We start from the raw sequence: 23,430 nt of genomic DNA, 5'->3' as shown, positions 1-23,430 counted from the left end.
AATCTCTAGAAATTTGTTCGTCTTGTGTGACTGAAATTCTCTATGCATTGTAAGGCAACTCCCCTACTTCCCCTCCCTCAGCCCCTGGCAACCATCATTATATTTATTTTCTAGGAGTTTGACTACTTTATTAGATACTTAACATAAATGGTATCATGCAGTATTTGTCCTTCTGTGTCTGGCTTATTTGACTTAGTATACTCCAGGTTACATCCATGTTATAGCATATGACAGACTTTCTTCTTTTGTATGGTTGAATAGTATTCCATTGTATGTATATACCACATATTCATTATTCATTCATTCATGAGACATTTAGATTATTTCCACTTCTTGGTTATTGTGAATGATGCTGTAATGAACATGGGAATGCAAATACCTCTTTGAAATCCTGCCTTTTTTCTTTTTCTTAGTCCAAATCCTGGCTTTGAATAACACATTGATATTGAAATTTATATGATTCCTGAGTTCATGTGATTTTTTGAGATGTCATGGACACCCAGACACAGCAAACACATTAAAGATAAATTCATAGTCCTAGTTTATATCCATGTCACAAATGCAATGCTACTGAAATTGTTTTGTTATTGTTTGTTTTCCTAAAGCAGAAAACTTTCACAGGGCACATTTTTATCTTTCCAACAAAGGAGAGAAAAGAAAAGAAAAGGAATGTGTTGTTTGAAAGTAATGCCACTGTATTTGAATAGCTTCTTCCATAGAAAATGTCTAAAAATGTCTTTCTGCATTAAATAATGCAATTTCCTATTGAAGACATACATTGATACTAGAGAAAATACAGCATCCATTAACAATGCAGCAAAAGTAATCAATTCTTACATATGTATGTATGCACATACATACATGGATCCATAAATGCACATACATACATATTTAGTGAACCTTAAAAAATATATGAAGAGTTGCTAAAAAGTATAAGAAATGTGGTGCAAGAAAAACAGCTTTGCCTCGGAAAATTCTAGTGTAGCCAGAACAACATTTTCCTGGTACAATTTTTAGCCTAGAGTTGATCCAGAATAACTGACCATATTGAACAAATACAGGAAAACAATCTAAATTGTTAGGCTGCCATGATTGAAGTCTTAGATTAATGTGCTTTATATCCTGAAATGAACTTGTTTTCAACCTTGCGAAAAATTTTATTAACTAAAGAAGAGATTAGACTTAGGGTTAGGGTTGCATGATCATCTAAGGACAATTTATGTAAGGTGATGATGTGAATAGATTCTGAGAAGTGAGCATAGATCTTCAACTCTTAGAGAACTAGGAGTTGAAAATTTAACGTCAGGGATGACAAACAGCCCGGACTGAAAAGAAATAAGAGTTGTCAATAAGCAGCTGGGTTAGAAATAAGAAGTTGTGTTTAAATGCCATTATGTTTTTATAGAGTAACATATCTGTCTTTGAGATAGTTTGTTGTTGCATTGTCTGACTCTTCGCGACCCCATGGATGGTAGCCCTCCAGGCTCCTCTGTCCATGGGATTCTCCAAGCAAGAATACTGGAGTGGATTGCCATTCCCTTCTCTAAGGAAACTTCCCAATCCAGGGATGGAACCCAGGTCTCCACATCACAGTCTCCTACATTGCAGGTGAATTCTTTACCACTGTGCCACCTGGGGTAGTTTCTTGCGGGTTAAATTCAGGATGAGATTGCCGTGCACTTACTAGATTCTTACCTTGTTTTAGAGATCATAGGATATACAAAAGATGGGCAAAATATATTTTACCATCAACTGCCTTAAATCGAGAATCAGAAGATTTAATATAAAATTGAGCAACTAGCTTAAATAATATCTTCAAGTATTTCCATTATAGAAATCTCAAAGTATTCACTGTTTCTCAAGTGCTTGCCTTTTTGCTGAATACTTATAGAATCTAGCATTTTATAGCTGGGAGGAACCTTATAGAATTTCTACTCTTTTTGCTCTGTTTTGCAATTGAGGGAAATAAATCCCATTCCCTATACCAAAAAAAAAAAAAAGATTAAATCTTTGCCTCAGTTCATAGGTCTTTCAAAAACACAGAGCTGACTTTCATCTTTATAAGTAAACTTGGTTTGGAATACTTTTTCCTTTTTGTTATCACTTCTTTAACTCATTGGTGATTTTAGTTAAGGAAAGAGAAGTAAGAAATGATAAAGTATTATCCACTGAATTTGAAACTACCACTTGAATTCAGAATGCATGGTTGAAAACTATTTCCAGTTCAGTACACTAATCCCCAAATTTGAAACAGCACTTGAAAACAAATGTAGGAAAAATGGAAAACTTAAATGCCCAAAGAATTCAGAGAATCACTTTATAGTAAACAATCAAACCCAAATACCTAGTCATTCATTTCTCAGTAGCAGACAGACTAAAGAGTGCCCAATAATAATCAGCAACGGGGATTCTCAGATATTCGCATCACCATCTGTAACAAATTTCATAGCTGTATACAGTTATTCTTGAGTCTGTAGTAATATATCTCAAAGTCCTTTATACCCATACTCTGTCTCTATCTGAAACAATAAAACTTAATTCCTCAGGGACATACCCTTTATCAAAATTCACACAGACTACATATTTTGCTTCATTGACATTTGTAGTAAAATGATCTTTTAAGATCATTTAAAACTGTTAGCACAGGCTCGGGGATCTGATATTTTGCTCTTTTAGCTGAAGTTATAATGCCAGAATAGTTTCTGTTTGGAGGGAACATATCAGGGCCAACCGTATTCAGGCTAAGGGCATGTTCACTGAACCCACAAGCATGTTGGAGAGCACTTTTGAGGCACTGTCCTGATGTAGATCTGAATGGATAAGGGGAGATCTTTGCTCCATTTGCCTTGGCTTTGCAGTTCTCACTCTTGCCATATAAGCTGATCTCCAAGTTATCTAAGAAGCCATTATTTCCAACTCCCTGTTGGTTATTACCATCCCAGTATTTCCTAGCTACCTCAAGCTCAGTCTGTCCAAAACTACTCAGTATTCTCCCTCTCTGCCTGCTCTACCCACTCAAAATAATGTTCCCTTTATTGTCTCCCAAGTTCTGTTAAAAAACAAGTATACACAAGACACACTCTGGTTACTCAGGCAGGAGAACTCAAGTATCCTTAATATGAGGTTAACCCAAATGTTTATTCAGATTTTTCCATAGCATCTTACGGGAAAAGCCAAATGAAAATTTTGGCCAACCCAATACTTCCCTCTCTCTAACCAGTAACATCTAGTCAGTCCTTGTCCCATGGACTCTGCTGCTGCTGCTGCTAAGTCGCTTCAGTCGTGTCCAACTCTGTGCAACCCCAGAGATGGTAGCCCACCAGGCTCCCCCGTCCCTGGGATTCTCCAGGCAAGAACACTGGAGTGGGTTGCCATTTCCTTCTCCAATGCATGAAAGTAAAAAGTGAAAGTGAAGTCGCTCAGTTGTGTCCGACTCCTAGTGACCCCATGGACTGCAGCCCACCAGGCTCCTCTGTCCATGGGATCTTCCAGGCAAGAGTACTGGAGTGGGGTGCCATTGCCTTCTCCGCCCATGGACTCTACCCCTTCCATATTTCTTATATCCATCTTCTACTCTCTGTTCACATGCTACATCATTGGCTGTCTAGATGCTCTCCCAAGGTTCAATGTCTCATCTCTCCAAACCATCTTTCCCTCTGCTGCCAGAGTAAGATTCCTACAAACAGGTGAGATCATATTGCTCCTCTGAATGAAAACCATTGATTAGCCATTACCTCCAAAGAAAACTTGAAAACCTTATCATGCATTCAACACCTTTCCAGGTATAGGGAAGGAAACTTGCCTTCCACGGTCCTGGATTCAACAGCTGAGTCTGTGAAACTGACAGTAGACAGATTACCATGAAGGTAAGATATGCATGTGGGCTTCAGTCATGTCAGATTCTTTGCTACCCTATGGACTGTAACCCACCCTGCTCCTTTGTCCATGGGGATTCTTCAGGCAAGAATACTGGAGTGGGTTGCCGTGCCCTCCTCCAGGGGATCTTCCTAACCCAGGGATCGAACCCACATCTCTTACATCTCCTGCATTGGCAGAAAGGTTCTTTACCACTAGCACCACTTGGGAAGCCCATGAAGATAAAGTATACAAATTTATTAAGATTTAATGATCTCCTGGAGTAGGAAATGGCAACCCACTCCAGTATTCTTGTCTGGAAAATTCCATGGACAGAGGAGCCTGGTGGGCTACATTCAGTCCATGGAGTAGCAAAGAGTCGGACACAATTGAGCTACTAAGCACACACCTTATGACATCATAGAAAGAAAAAAAAGTGAATGCCCAATCAGTGAGATTTGAGAACTTATATCGGGGAAGGGGAGACGGGACATAGGCCACTTAGAGGTGAGTAAAGAATTTTTTAAGGAAGATGAATGAAACATCAGGAGAATAGATAGAAGATATGATAGTATAAGACAAAGTTTGGTGGTTTCAATTAGGAAGAGTCATTCTTCTCTGATTAAGAAAACCAGATTAAATTCACACTTTTGTAATTTGGAGGAGTGGTAAGGGTACCCAGGTTCAAATCCTGAATCTGCCACTTACTGTGAAGATGGCACTGAGAAAGTCAATAGACCTCCCTGAGGTGAATTTCATCATGTGTAAAAAGGAGTTACTGATAGCATATATGCATCATAGGGCTATTGGGAGGAGTAAATAAGACAATGCTTGTAAAACATTTAGCTCAATGCCTGGTTCATTGTAAGAGTTCACTAAACATTAGTTCCTGCTACTATTGCTCTGCTATTATTTATCTGTCTCCCAACACTAGTTTATAAATTCAGTGAGGGTTAGGAACCATCTCTTATCACTTTATTTACTTTCTTTTTCTCTACTTAATCTCCCAGTTTCTTAGACATTGTTTCTGCATGATAAATAATGCTGAGAGCTGAATATGAGGTAGGGCTGGAACTGGTACTTGATCTAATTAACATCTGTGTGTGCAGACTATGAATATTCAGTAATAATACTGACATTCCAAAATATACACATCAATCTCAAAATTTTCCAATCATAACTCTTATGCTACTTTAAACACAACTATTTATATGTCAGTCTCAATAGTTATGCATTGGCCAACACCTGCTATTTTTTAACTCTTTGATACTATGTAATTTCCTAATAATTTATCAGATGAACTTTAATTGGATATTTACATAATATATACCCTTCTTATCAGTAGTTAGGAACTAACAAATAGACTTACTGTCATTTGCGTAGTATGCTATGTTGCATTTGTCCTAGGGTTTTTCCTTATTGTTGTTAGTGTATGTGTGTGTACTTATATATGTGTATGTATGTGTTAATTTAGCTAGCATTTTTTATGCCTTTGAGCAGCAAAAAAAAGTTGGATGATGTCAGTTCCCTGTTTAAAACTTCACTGACTTACATCTTTCTCAAGAAAAATTTCAAAATGCTTGAGAGACCTGTGAGGCTTCCCAGGTAACACTAGTGGTAAAGAACCTGCCTGCCAATGCAGGAGACACAAGAGATGCGGGTTCAATCCCTGGGTTGGGAAGATCCCCTGGAATAGGAAATGACAACCCGCTCTAGTATTCTTGCCCAGAAAATTCCACAGACATCGGAGCCTGGTAGGCTACAGTCCATGGGGACACAAAGGGTCAGACGTGACTGAGCGACTGAACACAGCAAGAGGCCTATAGAATCTGGCCTCTACAGAGGTCAGGGACCGTCTGTCTCCTATTTCCCACTTACTCCATTGGCTCTAGTGGTCCAGGCTTTTTTTCTCTCCTTTATGTGGCCACAGTACTTCATCTCCCTCAGAGCCTTCACTCACCCTACACCAGTGCTCCTCTGGCTCTGCCCCTTCAAGTCTGAGTTCTAACATTTCATCTATCAAGTGGCATTGCCAAACACCTGGCCCACCCATACACCCACAGTCTAAGTTAGGTCTCCCAAATATATACTCTTGAAAAGCTGTGCTTTGCATTTGGTGTTTAAAAAATTGTATTTCTTTAATGGATGCTTTCCCACCAAACTGTACGCTCCACGGAAGCCATAACCCAGTGACTTTGCGTCCATATTAAGTACTGTATCCTCAGAACCTAGAAGATACCTGACACAGAGTAGCCAGTTAATGGATATGTTTGGATAAATGATAAAATCACTCTCTTAGGTATCTCTGAATGCAAAGATAGGGTCTGTCTTCAAAGGAAGAGTAAAAAGAAATATCCACAAAGGACACAGTCAGTGAATACTGAAAGGGGGTGGAGAAAAGTAGGAGGGCTGAGTGTACCTCCTACCTCTGTAATGTTCATCAGATCTGTGGCTTTAACTGGAAGCTTATTTAAAAGCATTTTCTTTACACCCAGCCAACTCAGGCCACATGTGGAAAAGTGGGCTCATTACAAAATTGGTTCATCACTCCAGTAACATAATTACCTACTATATGTTAAAAACTGGGGACTTTGGTTCAGAAAACCAATCACTGACTATGCTATCTTTGTTATACTATTTAAAGGTCCAATGCCTAAGTTTTGTAATCTGATTCTTTTTAAAAATTTTATAGTCTAAATACTGACATTTTAAACTGTTACGTTGAACCCAATTGAAATGTATATATACTACATTGATCTTATTAATATTTCACATTTTAAATATTCATTATTGCATATTTATCATATAATGTGTGATCTCTAAGTAAATTTCAACTAATATGCCATAATATTAGTTTTTACATAAATTTATTAAAAATAGTAATCATTTTTGTCTAAAACTGATGTATTCAAATTAAATGAAAGAATTCACATTTGGTTTTTAGCATTTAGAGACATCTTTTCTGATATATTATGGAAAGATGAAATGCTGTCTATATTTTTTAATAGATTTTATATTTGTGACTTCCTTTCATTTAAACAGATAATTATGCTATGTTGCTAACTAAAGCTTTTTGAAGGTTAAGTGGATCTCAAATTGATTTTTCCATGTTCTCAACAATCCAGATGTAATGATATTTCAGATTTTCAAGTTTTTTATTAAAATCATAAGTAATGTACTGCCTATGAAGATGGAAATTGTAAGAACTGATTTGACTCAGTTCACAACGAGGTACATAAACTCCTTCGTCCCCAGTGTTCTACTAATGCTTATTCCAGTTCTAATGGAACAAGTCTTATGTATTAACAATTACTCTCCACGTCAAAATTAAGTAAAATGACAGTTCTCTCTGCCTAGTATTTGATGCAGCAATGCTATTGTCGAGCAGGGAACAGTTTACCCTGACCCTCATAAAGCCCCTAGCTGAGTCTGAAAATTCAGATTGACACCTCTAATTAAAATAAATAAATTTAAATTAAGAAAAAAGATTGACAAAGATAGATTAATAGGAGAAAAGCATATAAATTATTGAATGTAAATTTTACATGGCATGCATGGAAACTATCATTAGTAAAAGACGACCCAAAGAAATGGTTAAACCTGAGAGGTTTTATGCTGGCTTTGATAAAGAGTGGAAAGTCATGGAAAGATATGATAGGGCAAAGAAAATGAATCATAGGAAACTGGGGGGACTAGGGTCTATTCATTCAGATTCTTCTTGGTGTCGTTTCTCCATCTTGGAGATAAAAGCATTCCTTTCTTTAGGATATAGGCAAGATACCTCTCATGTGGGGATTTTCTGACCTTTTTCACGGGAGAAGAGCAAGAGGAGCTCACTGACCTTTCTACTTCTATTTTCTCAAATTCCTTCAGCTTAAAGTATTCAATATGCCACAGTGCCATATTGTGGGGTAGTGTCCTGAACCCCATCAGCTATTGTGGCATTTAGAAGGTAAGGGTTACAGCACCTGCCTTCAATCAGTAGTTATAGCTACTGAAAATAGTTAAAAACTATATATAATATACCTTGGAGAAGGAAATGGCAACTCACTCCAGTATTCTTGCCTGGAGAATTCCATGGACAGAGGAGCCTGGAAGGCTACAGTCCATGGGGGCACAAAGAGTCGGACATGACTGAGTGACTATTGCTCATATATAATGTATATAAATGTATAAACAATAATTCACTTCCTATTTGAATACATGCCTATGGGTGAATTATAGTTATTTTAAGTTGAATTTTAGGTCCATACTAATACTATGTTAGTTTGGAATATAATATATAAATCTGTATATGTAGTCACACAAAAGCATAGATTATAAAAACTTTAGACAGTTCTATATAGTGTGTAATACCTAAGTAACTGTGTGAAGACTGCTTCCTTATGTCAAATTTTAAAATAAGTCAATATAAAAATACTTTACTTTTCCAGATTCATGATTGAGATCAAATGGTTTAAAATTAATATTACATTAAAAAGTTAACATTTTATCTCCTAGCTTTTTAAAATGCTGACCACATTTTAGTTTGTAACCCTGCAAAAACACTTCTCTTAGAAAATGATGTAATTTTAGTTCACAGTTGTCTTGAATAACTTCTAACCTGGAAAAATCAGAAATGCTTTTCTTTGTAGAACAAGGAATTTAAAAGTCAGCTAGTAAAAGGAGAACTTCTCTAAATTGCTTTTCCACCTTACATTTGATAAGTTTGTGTGCATTTGATATGCCGCTTTACCACTTTAAGATTATGTTTCTTTTAGTATATAAATTACTGTGAAGTGAAGTGAAGTGAAAGTCACTCAGTTGTGTCCAACTCTTTGCAACCCCATGGACTATAAAGTCCACAGAATTCTCCAGGCAAGAATACTGGAGTGGGTAGCCTTTCCCTTCTCCAGGGGATCTTCCCAACCCAGGGATCGAGCCTAGGTCTCCTATGTTGCAGGTGGATTCTTTACCATCTGAGCCACCAGGGAGTTATGAATTATCTCTATCTTTGAAATATTAAAGTACTGTGAATTATCTCTATCTTTGAAGTTTATCTTGGAAAGTCCCTTGTTTTCCCAGGATTCTTCTCTCTCAATATTTTAAGGACTCCCAAATTTGCTTATGCAAATGGGAAGAGGTCACTCTACATGTTGATCCCAGAATAGTCTAATCATCTTCTGCAAAGTGCCTTTTTCTTTGATACTGATACAGCTACCATCACCATCTCCTATGGTACGAAAGGCCCAGAAATCTGGGCTTTTAGGAGCAAATGGTCTTTTCCTCCTGCTCTCACCATTCTTTTAAATAGTTTCTCAAGAAAAGGCATCAGAAGAGCTTCTAGTGTTACTTATACAGTGTGCCCCAAACTGACCTTTCTATTTCACCCTAAATATGGCTTTTCATCCCATGCTGTCATAACCCAGCTAAGGGTAGGCTGCCTGGCCCAGAGATGTCCTTTGCAAGCATCTATAACATATTTTCTAAAGTCTCTCTTATAGTCAAGCTTGCTGCCACTGCTGCTGCTAAGTCGCTTCAGTAGTGTCCGACTCTGTATGACCCCATAGACGGCAGCTCACCAGGCTCCGCCGTCCCTGGAATTCTCCAGGCAAGAACACTGGAGTGGGTTGCCATTTCCTTCTCCAATGCATGAAAGTGAAAAGGGAAAGTTAAGTCGCTCAGTTGTGTCTGACTCTTCGCAACCCCATGGACTGCAGCCTACCCGGCTCCTCTATCCATGGGATTTTCCAGGCAAGAGTACTGGAGTGGGTTGCCATTGCCTTCTCCTACAGTCAAGCTTAAATATTCCCAAATGGGGAACAGCAGCTCAGTTCAAATCTCTACTCTATCCCCCTTGTCTTTAGGTACAATCCCATTATACCCACTTTATATTATAAATAGAATAGAAATCTATAGGTAGCTATAAGGGTGCCTTGTATATCTATGATAAGAAGGTGGCTTTCACTTTCTAGGATGAAAACCCATGAGCCACCAAATACCCTTTCGTAAAATGTATCTTCTAATAAATTATTTCTCTACCAGGTATCCCATAAGATAACTTTTAAGGCTTATTTCCCTTAAAACATATTCTCAATTTCTGTTCTCTAATATAGAAGATAAATAAAATACCCAAGTTAAAATTTTGTCTATTTAAGTATCTACCAGGGCCACATCTAGGTCTAAATATACAAAGAGCTTAAGCAGGCCATCATTCTACTGATAAATAACATATTACCTATTATATATAGTTTTAAAATAAAATGATTGAAGCCTACCTTTTTAAAATAATATTCAATTCTAAAATTTTTAATTGGAGGAAAAATTTTTTTACAATGTTGTATTAGTTTCTGCTGTACAACAACATGAATCAGCCATAATTATGTGTGTGTGTGTGTGTGTGTGTGTGTGTGTGTGTGTGTATATATATCGCCTCCCTCTTGAGCCTCCCTCCCTTCCCCTCATTCCACGCCTCTAGGTCATCACAGAGCACCAGCTGGGCTCCCTGTGTTTCACAGCATCTTCTTGCCAGCTGTCTATATTTTACACATTATAATGTATATATGTCAATGCTACTTTCTCCACTTCTCCCTCCCTCTCCTTCTCCCACTGTGTCCACAAATCTATTCTCTACATCTGTGTCCCCATTCCTTCACCACAAATAGGTTCATCAATAACAGTTTTCTAGATTTCATATATATGCATTAATATACGATATTGGTTTTTCTCTTTCTCTCACTTATTTCACTCAGTATAATACTCTCTAGGTTCATTCACCTCACTAGGACTGCCTCAAATTCCTTCTGTTTTTTGGCTGAGTAATGTTCCATTGTATACGTGTACCACATCTTCTTTATCCATTTATCTGTAGATGGACATCTAGGTTGAAGCCTACCTTCAAAAATGAATTTAAATGTCAAGATTGATGATAATAGATGAGATTAAATTTTTTTTATCAAGTCTTCAAAAATATTACTATTAAAGTATTCTCTATAAATAAGGTTTGTTGTTGTTTTGTCTTAAGATTTATAAGAAGTGTTTTAGTTTCCTAAGTACCCAAATCAACTCCATGGCTCTTCTTCCAATTTGGTATTATAATGAGACTTTACTCCTTCATCAAATATTGCTTGAGAAACTGTATGGCATAGCAGCTAAGAACATGAGTTATGGATCCATTCTCAGTTTGTTCTCATTACTGTGACTTACCAGCTGTATTACCTGGAGTAAATTCTTAATTCAGAAAGCAGTTATGAGGATTAATTGTGTGAATCCATGAAAGTTTGAAAGTCGCTCAGTTGTGTCCGACTCTTTGCAACCCCATACTATACAGTCCATGTAATTCTCCAGGCCAGAATACTAGAGTGGGGTAGCCTTTCCTTTCTGCAGGGGATCTTCTCAACCCAGGGGTTGAACCATGGTCTCCAGCATTGCAGGCAGATTCTTTATCAGCTGAGCCACATGGAAGCCCAAGAACACTAGAGTGGGTAGACTATCCCTTCTCCAGCAGATCTTCCCGACCCAGGAATCGAATTGGGGTCTCCTGCACTGGAGGCAGATTTCTTACCAACTGAGCTCTCAGGGAAGAAATCAGATTGATTATATTCTTTGCAGCCAAAGATGGATAAGTTCTATACAGTCAGGAAAAACAAGACTGGGAGCTGACTGTGGCTCAGATTATGAAATCCTTATCGCCAAATTCAGACTTAAATTGAAGAAGTAGGGAAAACCACTAGACCATTCAGGTATGACCTAAATCAAATCCATTATAATTATACAGTAGAAGTGACAAATAGATTCAAGGGATTAGATCTGATGGAGTGCCTGAAGAACTATGGATGGAGGTTCGTGATATTGTAGAGGAGGCAGTGATCAAGCCCACCCCAAAGAAAAAGAAATGCAAAAAGGCAAAATGATTGTCTCAGGAGGCCTTGCAAATAGCTGTGAAAAGAAGAGAAGCAAAAGGCAAAGGAGAAAAGGAAAGATATACCCATTTGAATGCAGAGTTCCAAAGAATAGCAAGGAGAAATAAGAAAGCCTTGCTCGGCAATCAGTGAAAAGAAATAGAGGAGAACAGTAGATTGGGAAAGACTAAAGATCTCTTCAAGAAAATTAGAGATACCAAGGGAACATTTCATGCAAAGATGGGCTCAATAAAGAACAGAAATGGTATTGTCCTAACAGAAGCATAAGATATTAAGAAGAGGTGGCAAAAATACACAGAAGAACTGTACAAAAAAGATCTTCATGACCCAGATAATCACGATGGTGTGATCACTCACCTAGAGCCAGACATCCTGGAATGTGAAGTCAAGTGGGCCTTAGAAAGCATCACTACAAACAAAGCTAGTGGAGGTGATGGAATTGCAGTTGAGCTCTTTCAAATCCTAAAAGATGACGCTGTGAAAGTGCTGCACTCAATATGCCAGCAAATTTGGAAAACTCAGCAATAGCCACAGGACTGGAAAAGGTCAGTTTTCATTCCAATCCTAAAGAAAGGCAATGCCAAAGAATGTTCAAACTACCACAGAATTGCACTCATCTCACACGCTAGCAAAGTAATGCTCAAAATTCTCCAAGACAGGCTTCAACAGTACGTGAACTGTGAAATTCCAAATGCTCAAGATGGATTTCGAAAAGGCAGAGGAACCAGAGATCAAATTGCCAACATCCATTGGAACAAAAAAGCAAAAGAGTTCCAGAAAAACATCTACTTCTGCTTTATTGACTATGCCAAAGCCTTTGACTGTGTAGATCACAACAAACTGTGGAAAATTCTTCAAGAGACGGGAATACCAGACCACCTGACCTGCCTCCTGAGAAATCTGTATGCAGGTCAAGAAGCAACAGTTAGAACTGGACATGAAACAACAGCCTGGTTCCAAATTGGGAAAGGAGTGCATCAAGGCTGCATATTGTCACCCTGCTCATTTAACTTAAATGCAGAGTACTTCATGAGAAATGCCAGACTGGATGAAGCACAAGCTAGAATCAAGATTGCCAGGAGAAATTTCAATAACCTCAGATATGCAGATGACACCACCCTTATGGCAGAAAGCAAAGAACTAAAGACTCTTGATGAAAGTGAAAGAAGAGAGTGAAAAAGTTGGCTTAAAATTCAGCATTCAGAAAATTAAGATCATGGCATCTGGTCCCATCACTTCATGGCAAGTAAATGGGGAAACAATGGAAACAGTAGCTGACTTTATTTTCTTGGGCTCCAAAATCACTGCAGATGGTGACTGCAGCCGTGAAATTAAAAGACGCTTACTCCTTGGAAGAAAAGTTATGACCAACCTAGACAGCATATTAAAAAGCAGAGACATTACTCTGCCAACAAAAGTCTATCCAGTCAAATTTGTAGTTTTTCCAGTAGTCATGTATGGATGTGAGAGTTGGACTATAAAGAAAGCTGAGCACTGAAGAATTGATGATTTTGAACTTTGGTGTTGGAGAAAACACTTGAGAGTCCCTTGGACTGCAGGGCGATCCAACCAGTCCATCCTAAAGGAAATAAGTCCTGAATATTCATTGGATGGACTGACGCTGAAGCTGAAACTCCAATACTTTATCCACCTGATGCAAAGAAGTGACTCATTTGAAAAGACCCTGATGCTGGAAAAGATTAAAGGTAGGAGAAGGGGACAACAGAGGATGAGGTGGTTGGATGGCATCACTGACTCGATGGACATGAGTTTGAGCAAGCTCTGGAAGTTGGTGATGGACAAGGAGGCCTGGCGTGCTGCAGTCCATTGGGTTGCAAAGAGTCGGACATGACTGAGCCACTGAACTGAACTGAACTGATGGGACGTATTCACAATGATTCCCACAGAGTATATTTTTTAAGAAAAGATTAGGTATAATGATCTTTTTTATTATTGTTATTGATTTTAGTTATTCTGTCACTGCTATTATTTCTGCTATGTGTCAAACACCATTTTAAGGGCTGTTGATGTTACAAAACTTAAGGTTTGGCTGTTTGCCACTCAAAACTCAATAATCATGAGGCAAATGTCAATAGAAAGGAGAGGTGCTTTAATCAGAAAAGCTGGCAATCTGGGAAGAAGGTGGACTCATGTCCCAAGACCATCTGCCAAGATTCAGCTTAGCAATGACAGTTTTTTTTTTTTCTTTTTAATTGGAAGATAATCGCTTTACATTGTTGTGTTGGTTTCTGCTGTACAATTACCTGAATTAGCCATGCTGTACTGTGTGCTCAGTCACATCTGAGTCTTTTTGACATGGACATGAGCCTGCCAGGCTCCTCTATCCATGGGGTTTTCCAGGCAAGAATATGGTAGTGGGTTGCCATTTCCTACTCCAGGGGATCTTCCTGACCTAAGTAACAAACTTTTTTCTCTTGCTTCTCCTACATTGTCAGGCAGATTCTTTACTACTGCACCACCTAGGAAGCCTGAATCAGTCATTGTTTTTCAGTTGGTAAGTTGTGCCTGACTCTTTGTGACCCCATAAACTACAGCACACCAGACTTACCTGCCCTTCACTATCTCCCTGAATTTGCTCAAAATCATGTCCATTAATTGAGTCAGTGATGCCATCCAACCATCTCATCCTCTGTCTCCCCCTTCTCCTCTTGCCCTCAATCTTTCCCAGCATCAGGGTCTTTTCCAGTGATTTGGCTGTTGACATCTGACTTCAGCAGCATTGGCCAAAAACACTGAAGCTTCATCTTCAGCACCAGTCCTTCCAATGAATATTGAGGGTTTTTTCCTTTAGGATTAACTGCATTGATCCCCTGGCAGTCCAAGGAATTATCTGTATGCTCTTGGGTTAAATGAGAAGATAAGGAGGAGAGAGGTAAGAAGAAAAGCGGCTGGGACTTCCCTGGTCCAAAGGCTGTCCAAGGGACTCTCAAGAATCTTCTCTAGTGTTTTATGAAAGGAGAGAAGGTTAGCACTCCCCTTGACAAGGATGGAAGAGGCTCTCGGGCCTGACAACATGCCTATGGTTAAGGCATTGCCACCTACTTCATGGCATCTAACCACTGTTTTTAATAGCCAGGACATGGAAGCAACCTAGATGTCCATCAGCAGATGAATGGATAAGAAAGCTGTGGTACATATACACAATGGAGTATTACTCAGCCATTAAAAAGAAAACATTTGAATCAGTTCTAATGAGGTGGATGAAACTGGAGCCTATTATACAGAGTGAAGTAAGCCAGAAGGAAAAATACCAATACAGTATACTAACGCATATATATGGAATTTAGAAAGATGGTAACAATAACCCTGTATACGAGACAGCAAAAGAGACACTGATGTATAGAACAGTCTTATGGACTCTATGGGAGAGGGAGAGGGTGGGAAGATTTGGGAGAATGGCATTGAAACATGTAAAATATCATGTATGAAACGAGGTGCCAGTCCAGGTTCGATGCACGATACTGGATGCTTGGGGCTGGTGCACTGGGACGACCCAGAGGGATGGTACAGGGAGGGAGGAGGGAAGAGGGTTCAGGATAGGGAACACATGTATACCTGTGGCAGATTCATTTTGATTTTTGGCAAAACTAATACAATTATGTAAAGTTTAAAAATAAAATAAAATTAAAAAAAAATCTTCTCTAGCACCACAGTTCGAAGTCATCAATTCCTCGGCACTCAGCCATATGTATGTGTGTGTGTGTGTATTGCCTCCCTGTTGAACCTCTTTCCCCTCCCCTCTAGGACGTCAAAGAGCACCAGGCTGAGCTCTTTGTGTTATATAGCAAGTTCCCACTAGCTATCTGTTTTATACATGGTAGTGTATATATGCCCATTACAGTTTTAAAAGGGGAAAAGGAGGAAGAATCTCAGTGAATAATCAAGGCAGGAAGTTGGATTCTGCATCATTCTCCATTGTGTGCAGACTGGTTGAGTCTCTCTTCAGATGGTGTCCTGCCTGCATGATCTGCCAGCAGGATAACTAATGGAACAGTTGAGGGTAGAGAGCTAGTCCTTCTATAACTACTTAATTCTTCATTCTCACTTATTTTTATCTAGGAAAAGAACCAACATGTTAGGCAAGATGTGGTGTGCATTCAGGAGAGCATAAATTAGGAGTTAGGTTAAATTACATAGTAATCTCATTCCTGTAGTTAGGTTCTTTTAGAGGGGAATAGAAATGGGCAAACAGAAAAGAGCTGTTTTCAGAGAGGCAGTGGTCAACAAGACAAATGTGGTCTACTCTCTTCAGCTATATTTTTAAATGAGGAAAATTGTCAATGAACAGGTAAATAAATAAAAATGATAATGTTACATAGTGATAAGTTCTGACTCAGAATGAAATAAAATAGGCCAAAGTAATAGTGATGAAAGTGGACATTTCATATTGGAAGGTTGGGAAAAGCATCTCTGAGGAGGTGATGATTGAGCTGAAGTTGAATGACCTGGTGAAAAAGAAACATTCTGGGCAGAAAGAGGAGCAAATGAAAGGGCCCTGGGTTGGGTGTGAGAACTTGCTAAACACAAGAAGAGAAAGAAGGTTAATGAGTCTGGGCATATTGCTTAAGAGGGAGAATGAGATGAGATTAGGTTGCAGAGGTGGGTAAAAACCAGATCATGTAGAACCTCATAAAGCTTGAGAATGAAATTGGATTTTGTTACAAGTATCATGGGAAAGAACAGAGGCTTTTCAGGAGAGGATCTATATTTGAGAGACCAATAGAGGCCATGAAAAATAAAAGGTAGAGATGACAAGCAGGCAGTTGATTATAGAAGCATCTTAGAGGAGAGACTGGGGCTACAAGTATAATTTGAGAGTCATCATTGTAGATGGTATTTCAAGTCATGTGAATTGCTGAGGTCAGTTAGGAAGACTATAGACAGAGGACTCAGGACCAAGCCCTCAGGGTCCTCTAACGTTTTATGGAAGTTGTCAGAGAAGGAGAGGAGATAAGAGAAAAATATTTTAAGCATGAGGATGTGTGTCATAGAAACTAAGAAACCAGGCTAAATGTTTCATGTGGGTGAGACATCAAAAGGAGGACAGAGGGGTAATGTTAAATTTGGCAACATGGTCATTGTCATTATAAATAATACATTCCTACCATATGAAAAGAATATTAAACTAGTATCATGCAAGGGATTATCATGATGTGTACTCTAGAGGTGGAAAAATAATTTTTTCTCTACCCTTCTGAGGAATTGACAGGACCCACCCCCTGGTCGCTCTATAATAAAGACAGAATAACAAGAGAAAACTAGATAGAAGTTAATAAACATGTATACCTCATGTGTATGTAGCAGATACGCAAAAAGAAAAATGAGAAACTCCCCAAAGTAGCCTAAGTCACCAGCTTAAATAACTACCTTCAGCTAAAGGCAACTTCACCAGTGATACTCTTGATATCCTTGATTCTCTGGTGATTTAGAGTCATCCTTCTCTTCCTGGTAGCTCAGCTGGTAAAGAATCCGCCTGCAATGTGGGAGACCTGGGTTCAATCCCTGGGTTGGGAAGATCCCCTGGAGAAGGGAATGACTACCCACTCGAGTATTCTAGCCTGGATAATGCCATGGACTGTATAGTCCATGGGGTCACAAAGGATTGGACATGCTGAGTGACTTTCACTTTCACTTTCTCTTCCTGGTCCACAAAGGAACACATCCTTAACCAGTAGAAATTTCCTTTATAAGTGGAAATTTCCCTTTCAAAAGGGTAACTTTTACCCTTTTCAGAGCTTTTCCTCTGTCTGCTCTTTCTCAATCAGCTCAAAATAATCTATGCCAAGGAGACATGTTTTGAGATGGTATATCCACTTAGATGGATGAGTGCCTTTTTGGGGGGGGGGCAGGGAATGTAATTTATTATGTTTACAGTTTCGTTGATAAAATGAGTGCCTTTTATCTACTTTTCACAACTCTAAAAATTGAAATAGTGGTATTTCTCTGCCTTTTTGATAAGGTGGTTTGAAGGATATGGAACATAGTGTATTGTAAATAGCAACAAATGCAAATTAATAAGTAGAATTGTTTGTAATGTTAGATTATAAAGTGCTGGGTCTGGATTAGGTTTTAATGATCATTGTATAGAGCACAGTGCTTAGCAGAATACTAACCAGTATCTTGTATCTAGTAGCTGCTCAAAAATAGAAAATTTTAAAAATGACTGAAAATAAAGAAGTGGAAAGGAATGATGGTGTCTAGTTCTTTTTCATCTGCAGAATCCCAAGTAGGATTTGGTGACAGGGTTGTGATTGTGAAAGATTTCAGTACTGACTCATGCCCTCCATCCCTTTTACAAAGTAATCACTGTGAAGAGAAGTGAAGGACTTGGAGACTCGGCTGCTCCCCAGTTATTAATTCTAAGCTGCAGCTTTCCCAGAATTTTTCAAATTTTCTCACTTTGGTATACAGACAGAATTTCTGAAATCAGTATTTCTTCTAGGAGAACAAATTTGTGAAACTGTGTATCACCACATGGGCATATTTTAGCTGGCAGAAAATTGTGTTATGATAAATGGGAAATGTACAGTTTTTTTGCCTTTTTTTAATCTTTAGCTTTTTCTCCATGTTGTACAGATGTTGAGCCTTCTGAAGTACACATGGTTTAGTATCTTGCTGCAAATAGGATGTAAGTAAGTGACCTTTGCAAAGTGCGTGTTCTTACCAAGTCTGGCATGAATCTGTTTTATTTAGGCAAGAGAGACTAGAGAACAAAAATTTCACTTTCATTCTGTGGCAAGGAATAAAGAGAACTGTCTTATTTCTGCAGCTCTCAAACAGGATGTTCAACACTCTCTTAAAAATCAAACAAATATGATATTCTCAGAGGGAAAATTAGGTAGCATTACATGTAACCCTTTTGTTGGTAAAAAGAAAGGAGAGTAAGTCAGAAATGCATTAATTCTTCCAGGTCTATTGACAGCAAAATGGACTTGAGGATTGAAAGATTTAATATGACTCCTTAGCAAGGAAGAGGTTTAAGTAGCATAAGAAGGAACCTAGGAAGGGGGGCATCTCACTTTTAAAATTCTGCTACATCCCATAAATGTCAGCTGCAAAGTAATTTTCCAGAAATAGTCTGATTTCCCTACTGACTTCCATTGTGAAAATAGAGCTGTGTTCCCATGGAAAATATATTTGGCCCCAGGTTGTAATAAAACACACTGAAGAATTCAGAAAATTTTATAAAATCCAGCATTTCAAGAAGACATAGTTATCAGTACCTGATAAAATAATACTATCACAAAATGTGAATACACTATGCATGCGTGCATGAGTTTGTGCATACTAGGTCGCTTCAGTCATGTCCGACTCTTACGTCACCATGACTATAGCTCACCAGGCTCCTCTGTCCAAGGGATTCTCTAAGCAAAAATACTGGAGGGGGTTGCCATGTTCTCCTGCAGGGGATCTTCCCGACCCTGTTGTCGTTGTTCAGTTGCTCAGTTGTGTCCAACTCTGCAACTCCATGGACTGTAGCACACCAGGCTTCCCTATCCTTCACCATCTCTCAGAGCTTGCTCAAACTCAGGTCCATTGAGCTGGTGATGCCATCCAACCATCTCATCCTCTGTGATCTCCTTTTCCTCTTGCCTTCTGTCTTTGCCAGCATCAGGGTCTTTTTCAGACCCTGTAGTGGATCTTAAAATAGCACACCCAAAACTGTACTGTTCATCTTTTTTAACAAGTCATAGTAATGGGCTTCCCAGGTGGCACTAGTGGTAAAGAACCTGCATGCCAACACAGGATGTAAGAGATGTGGGTTTGATTCCTGGATCAGGAACATCCCATGCAGGAGGGCATGGCAACCCACTCCAGTATTCTTCCCTGGAGAATCCCATGGACAGAGAAGCCTGATGGGCTATAGTCATGGGGCTGCAAAGAGTTGGACACAACTGAGGCGACTTAGCACGCATATCACACAGTCTAATACCTTTGCATTTTAAAACATTTTGCTTCTGTGATTATTATTGATTTTTAATAGACTTAACTTTAATTGTGAAAGGTATATTTGGTTTCCTTTGTATTCTTCGTGGTTAGTCTACTTACCTTTCTCTGAAGCATCTTTACAATTAACATTCAAAAGTTTTCAGCCATAGAAAAAAGATCAGAAGGAAATGCTCTAAAATGTTCACAACACTGATTTGTTAGAAATTTTAGTTTACTTTTGTTTTTATATTTCTGAGTCACCTAAAGAAGTGATTTTCTATGTATCTTCTATAATCAGGAATAAAGTTTATAATTGCTTTCCATAAATACGTACATAATGAGATACATTTCAGTTCAGTTCAGTTCAGTCACTCAGTCGTGTCCGACTCATTGGGATGCCATGAACCGTAGCACGCCAGGCCTCCCTGTCCATCATCAACTCCCGGAGTTTACCCAAACTCATGTCCATTGATTCGCTAATGCCATCTAACCATCTCATCGTCTGTCGTCCCCTTCTTCTCCTGCCTTCAATCTTCCCCAACTTCAGGATCTATTCAAATGAGTCAGCTCTTCGCATCAGATGGCCAAAATATTGAAGTTTCAGCTTCAACATCAGTCCTTCCAATGAACACCCAGGACTGATCTCCCTTAGGATGGACTAGTTGGATTTCCTTGCAGTCCAAGGGATTCTCAAGAGTCTTCTCCAACACCACAGTTCAAAAGCATCAATTCTTCAGCGCTCAGCTTTCTTTACAGTCCAACTCTCACATTTATATATGACCACTGGAAAAACCATAGCCTTAACTAGACGGACCTTTGTTAACAAAGTAATATCTCTGCTTTTTTAATATGCTATCTAGGTTGGTCATAACTTTCCATCCAAGGATTAAGCGTCTTTTAATTTCATGGCTGCAGTCACCATCTGCAGTGATTTTGGAGCCCAGAAAAACAAAGCCAGCCACTATTTCCCCATCTATTTCCCATGAAGTGATGGGATCAGATGTCATGATCTTAGTTTTCTGAATGTTGAGCTGTAAGCCAACTTTTTCACTCTCCTCTTTCACTTTCATCAAGAGGCTCTTTAGTTCTTCACTTCCTGCCATAAGCGTGGTGTCATCTGCATATCTGAGGTTATTGATATTTCTCCCGGCAATCTTGATTCCAGCTTGTGCTTCCTCCAGCCCAGTGTTTCTCATGATGTACTCTGCATATAAGTTAAATAAGCAGGGTGACAATATACAGCCTTGATGTACTCCTTTTCCTATTTGGAACCAGTCTGTTATTCCATGTCCAGTTCTAACTGTTGTTTCCTGACCTGCATACAAATTTGTCAAGAGGCAGATCAGGTGGTCTGGTATTCCCATCTCTTGAAGAATTTTCCACCGTTTGTTGTGATCCACACAGTCAAAGGCTTTGGCATAGATGTTTTTCTGGAACTCTCTTGCTTTTTCAATGATGGACCCATTTACATATCTGGTTCCTTTTATGCTTTGGTAGTAGTGGTTGTTGTTATGACTTTTATGATAAAAAGTTTTAAAGCAGTGATGTAATTAATTTTAAAACAAATACTCTTTTGAATATATTACTGTAAGTGTAGTCCTGGTATTACTGAACCAAATTTGGGTCCACTTGCCTGCACGCAGTAAAGCCAATCTACTGACACCAGGTTATGGTGAAGGACACTGTAGCATTTATTAATACTATAGGCGCCAGGCAAGGAGAAAGGGTCTGGGTGGCTTGTGCTTAACACCCCCAAATTCCCTGAAGGGTTTTTTAGCAAAGCATTTTTAAAGACTGATTTTGGTGGGGAGGTGTCTTAGGGTATGTGATCAGCTCATGTACTATTCTCTTGGTTGGTTGGTTGATGGTGAAGTAACAGGGTGGTATCACAAGGGTTAATGTCACCAATCCTTAGGCGCCCATAGACCTGGGGGCTAAGTGCACAAGTTCATCAAGTAGTTAAATATCTTCCATTTTGTAGGGGTTTTTAGCATTTGTAAAACAACTTAGGAAATGTGCAACAGATACTATTATCTAGGTGCTTCAGAGAGGAGCTAAAGCAGAGAATATGGGGAAGGGGTCTGTCTTGGGAAGGTGTCATATGGTCCTATTGGGTTATACACTACTGGCAGTTGCAGCAACATCTGGGAACATTAGAATTATAATCTTCAGGGCCCAGGGCTCAGGCACAACAAACAGCATTTTGGGTTCTAAAAAGCCATTTGGGTGATTAAATTTCTAGAGATACAGTAGAATGTCTCTCTCCCCCTCTCTCCCCTCCCTTCTTCCCTTTCTCTCCATAGTTCTTCCTCTCCTCCCATCTTTCTCTCCCTTTCCTTCCCTCTCCTCATATGGGATATATGTATATGTATATACACACACACATACAGATACATAACCTATATACAGAATTCACTGTAACCTCTTTACCTATATAGAATGTGTATTTAACACAGAAAATACATCCTTTCCCCCTAAGTTTTTGTTGCTATTTCCTTTTACCTTATCTAGCTTATAAAAAGATATGAGGCAGTTTTCTGCTGTTTGTACTTCTGTGCTTTCACTTAGCAAACATGTTCGTGGTTATACCTTAAATAGTTCTGCCTCATTTATAGATTTTCAAAGTGCACTATATGATGTAATGACTCCAGCGAGTTGTTATGGGCTGAATTGTGCCCCACCCACTCCAAATTCATACGTTGAAGCCCTTATCCTCAAAACTTCCAAATGTGACTGTATTTGGAAATAGGACATTTAGAGAGGTAAATAAGTTAAAATGAGATCCTTAGGGTGGGCCCTAATACAATATAACTAGCGTCCTGTTAAGAAGAGATTAGGACACACACAACAAGGACAGAGGGACCTCCAGGTAAGGACACAGAAAGAAAGCCGTCATCTGCAAGCCAAGGAGAGAAGTTACAGAAGATAACAGATTTGCTGACAGCTTAATATTGGATTGCTAGCCTGTTAAACTATGAGAAAATGAATTTCTGTTAAGTTACTCAGTCTGTGGTATTTTGTTATGGTAACCTTAGCAAAGTAATGCAGAAGTATTTACAGAAATGATGGTATAATTCAATCTTAACATCTAATGATTGCCTTTAAGGTACTATGTGGATCATGTTCCTTAACAGAAAGCTACAGCTTTACAAAGAGTGCCAGAGACCAGTATGAAAAACTACTCACCATGCACAACAACATGGTAAAGCTCTATGAGAATCTTGGAGAATACTTTATTTTTGACTCTAAGACTGTGAGCATAGAAGAATTCTTTGGTGATCTCAGCAACTTTCGAACTTTGTTCCTGGTGAGTAATATGCCTTAAAGTCTTGCAAGGCTTGTTGCTTTGGTTTCTTCCATAAGAATTTTATTTTATGTACCGATTGACAACATTGATTTCATGTTACAGCCGTTTAACAGGAATTGACAGTTCTTTTATACCTGTGACATGGATAAAAATTGTTGGCTGGCTTACCGTATAATGGGAACCTAAATGAATTATCTTCAACTTTAGGCACACATGGGAATTTTCCTGCTGAAATTTTATAGAAAATGAATGAGTTGATACTCAAATGACCCTGATTCTTTAAACAGCATAATATTATAATTTGACCTAGCTTAAAAATTAACATCTAAAATCCTTTTTTACTCAATGTATTAAAATGCTTTGATTGATGAACTAATTTCTTTCATAGTCTAGATGAGAAATTGATTCTAAATTGGA

The 23,430-nt window shown here is 38.7% G+C and overlaps 1 protein-coding gene and 1 non-coding gene across 5 annotated transcripts in view; both read left to right on the top strand.

Moving 5' to 3' along the window:
- DIAPH2 (diaphanous related formin 2) overlaps positions 1-23,430 on the top strand; it is a 982,036-nt gene that overhangs the window by 710,107 nt on the left and 248,499 nt on the right. For all 4 annotated transcript variants that reach the window (XM_027534395.1, XM_027534394.1, XM_027534393.1 and 1 more), the window contains one exon: positions 22,849-23,013. In XM_027534395.1, the coding sequence (XP_027390196.1) occupies positions 22,849-23,013 (165 nt within the window). The remainder of the gene's footprint in view (positions 1-22,848; positions 23,014-23,430) is intronic.
- Positions 14,720-14,845, top strand: LOC113888299. Its single transcript, XR_003509935.1, has one exon. It is a non-coding gene; the product is annotated as a U6atac minor spliceosomal RNA (small nuclear RNA).

The sequence above is a fragment of the Bos indicus x Bos taurus genome, chromosome X (assembly GCF_003369695.1).
Source record: "Bos indicus x Bos taurus breed Angus x Brahman F1 hybrid chromosome X, Bos_hybrid_MaternalHap_v2.0, whole genome shotgun sequence".
Classification (NCBI taxonomy): domain Eukaryota; kingdom Metazoa; phylum Chordata; class Mammalia; order Artiodactyla; family Bovidae; genus Bos; species Bos indicus x Bos taurus.
The sequence above is the reverse complement of the archived record's forward strand: the minus strand, read 5'-3'. Positions and strand labels throughout refer to the sequence as shown.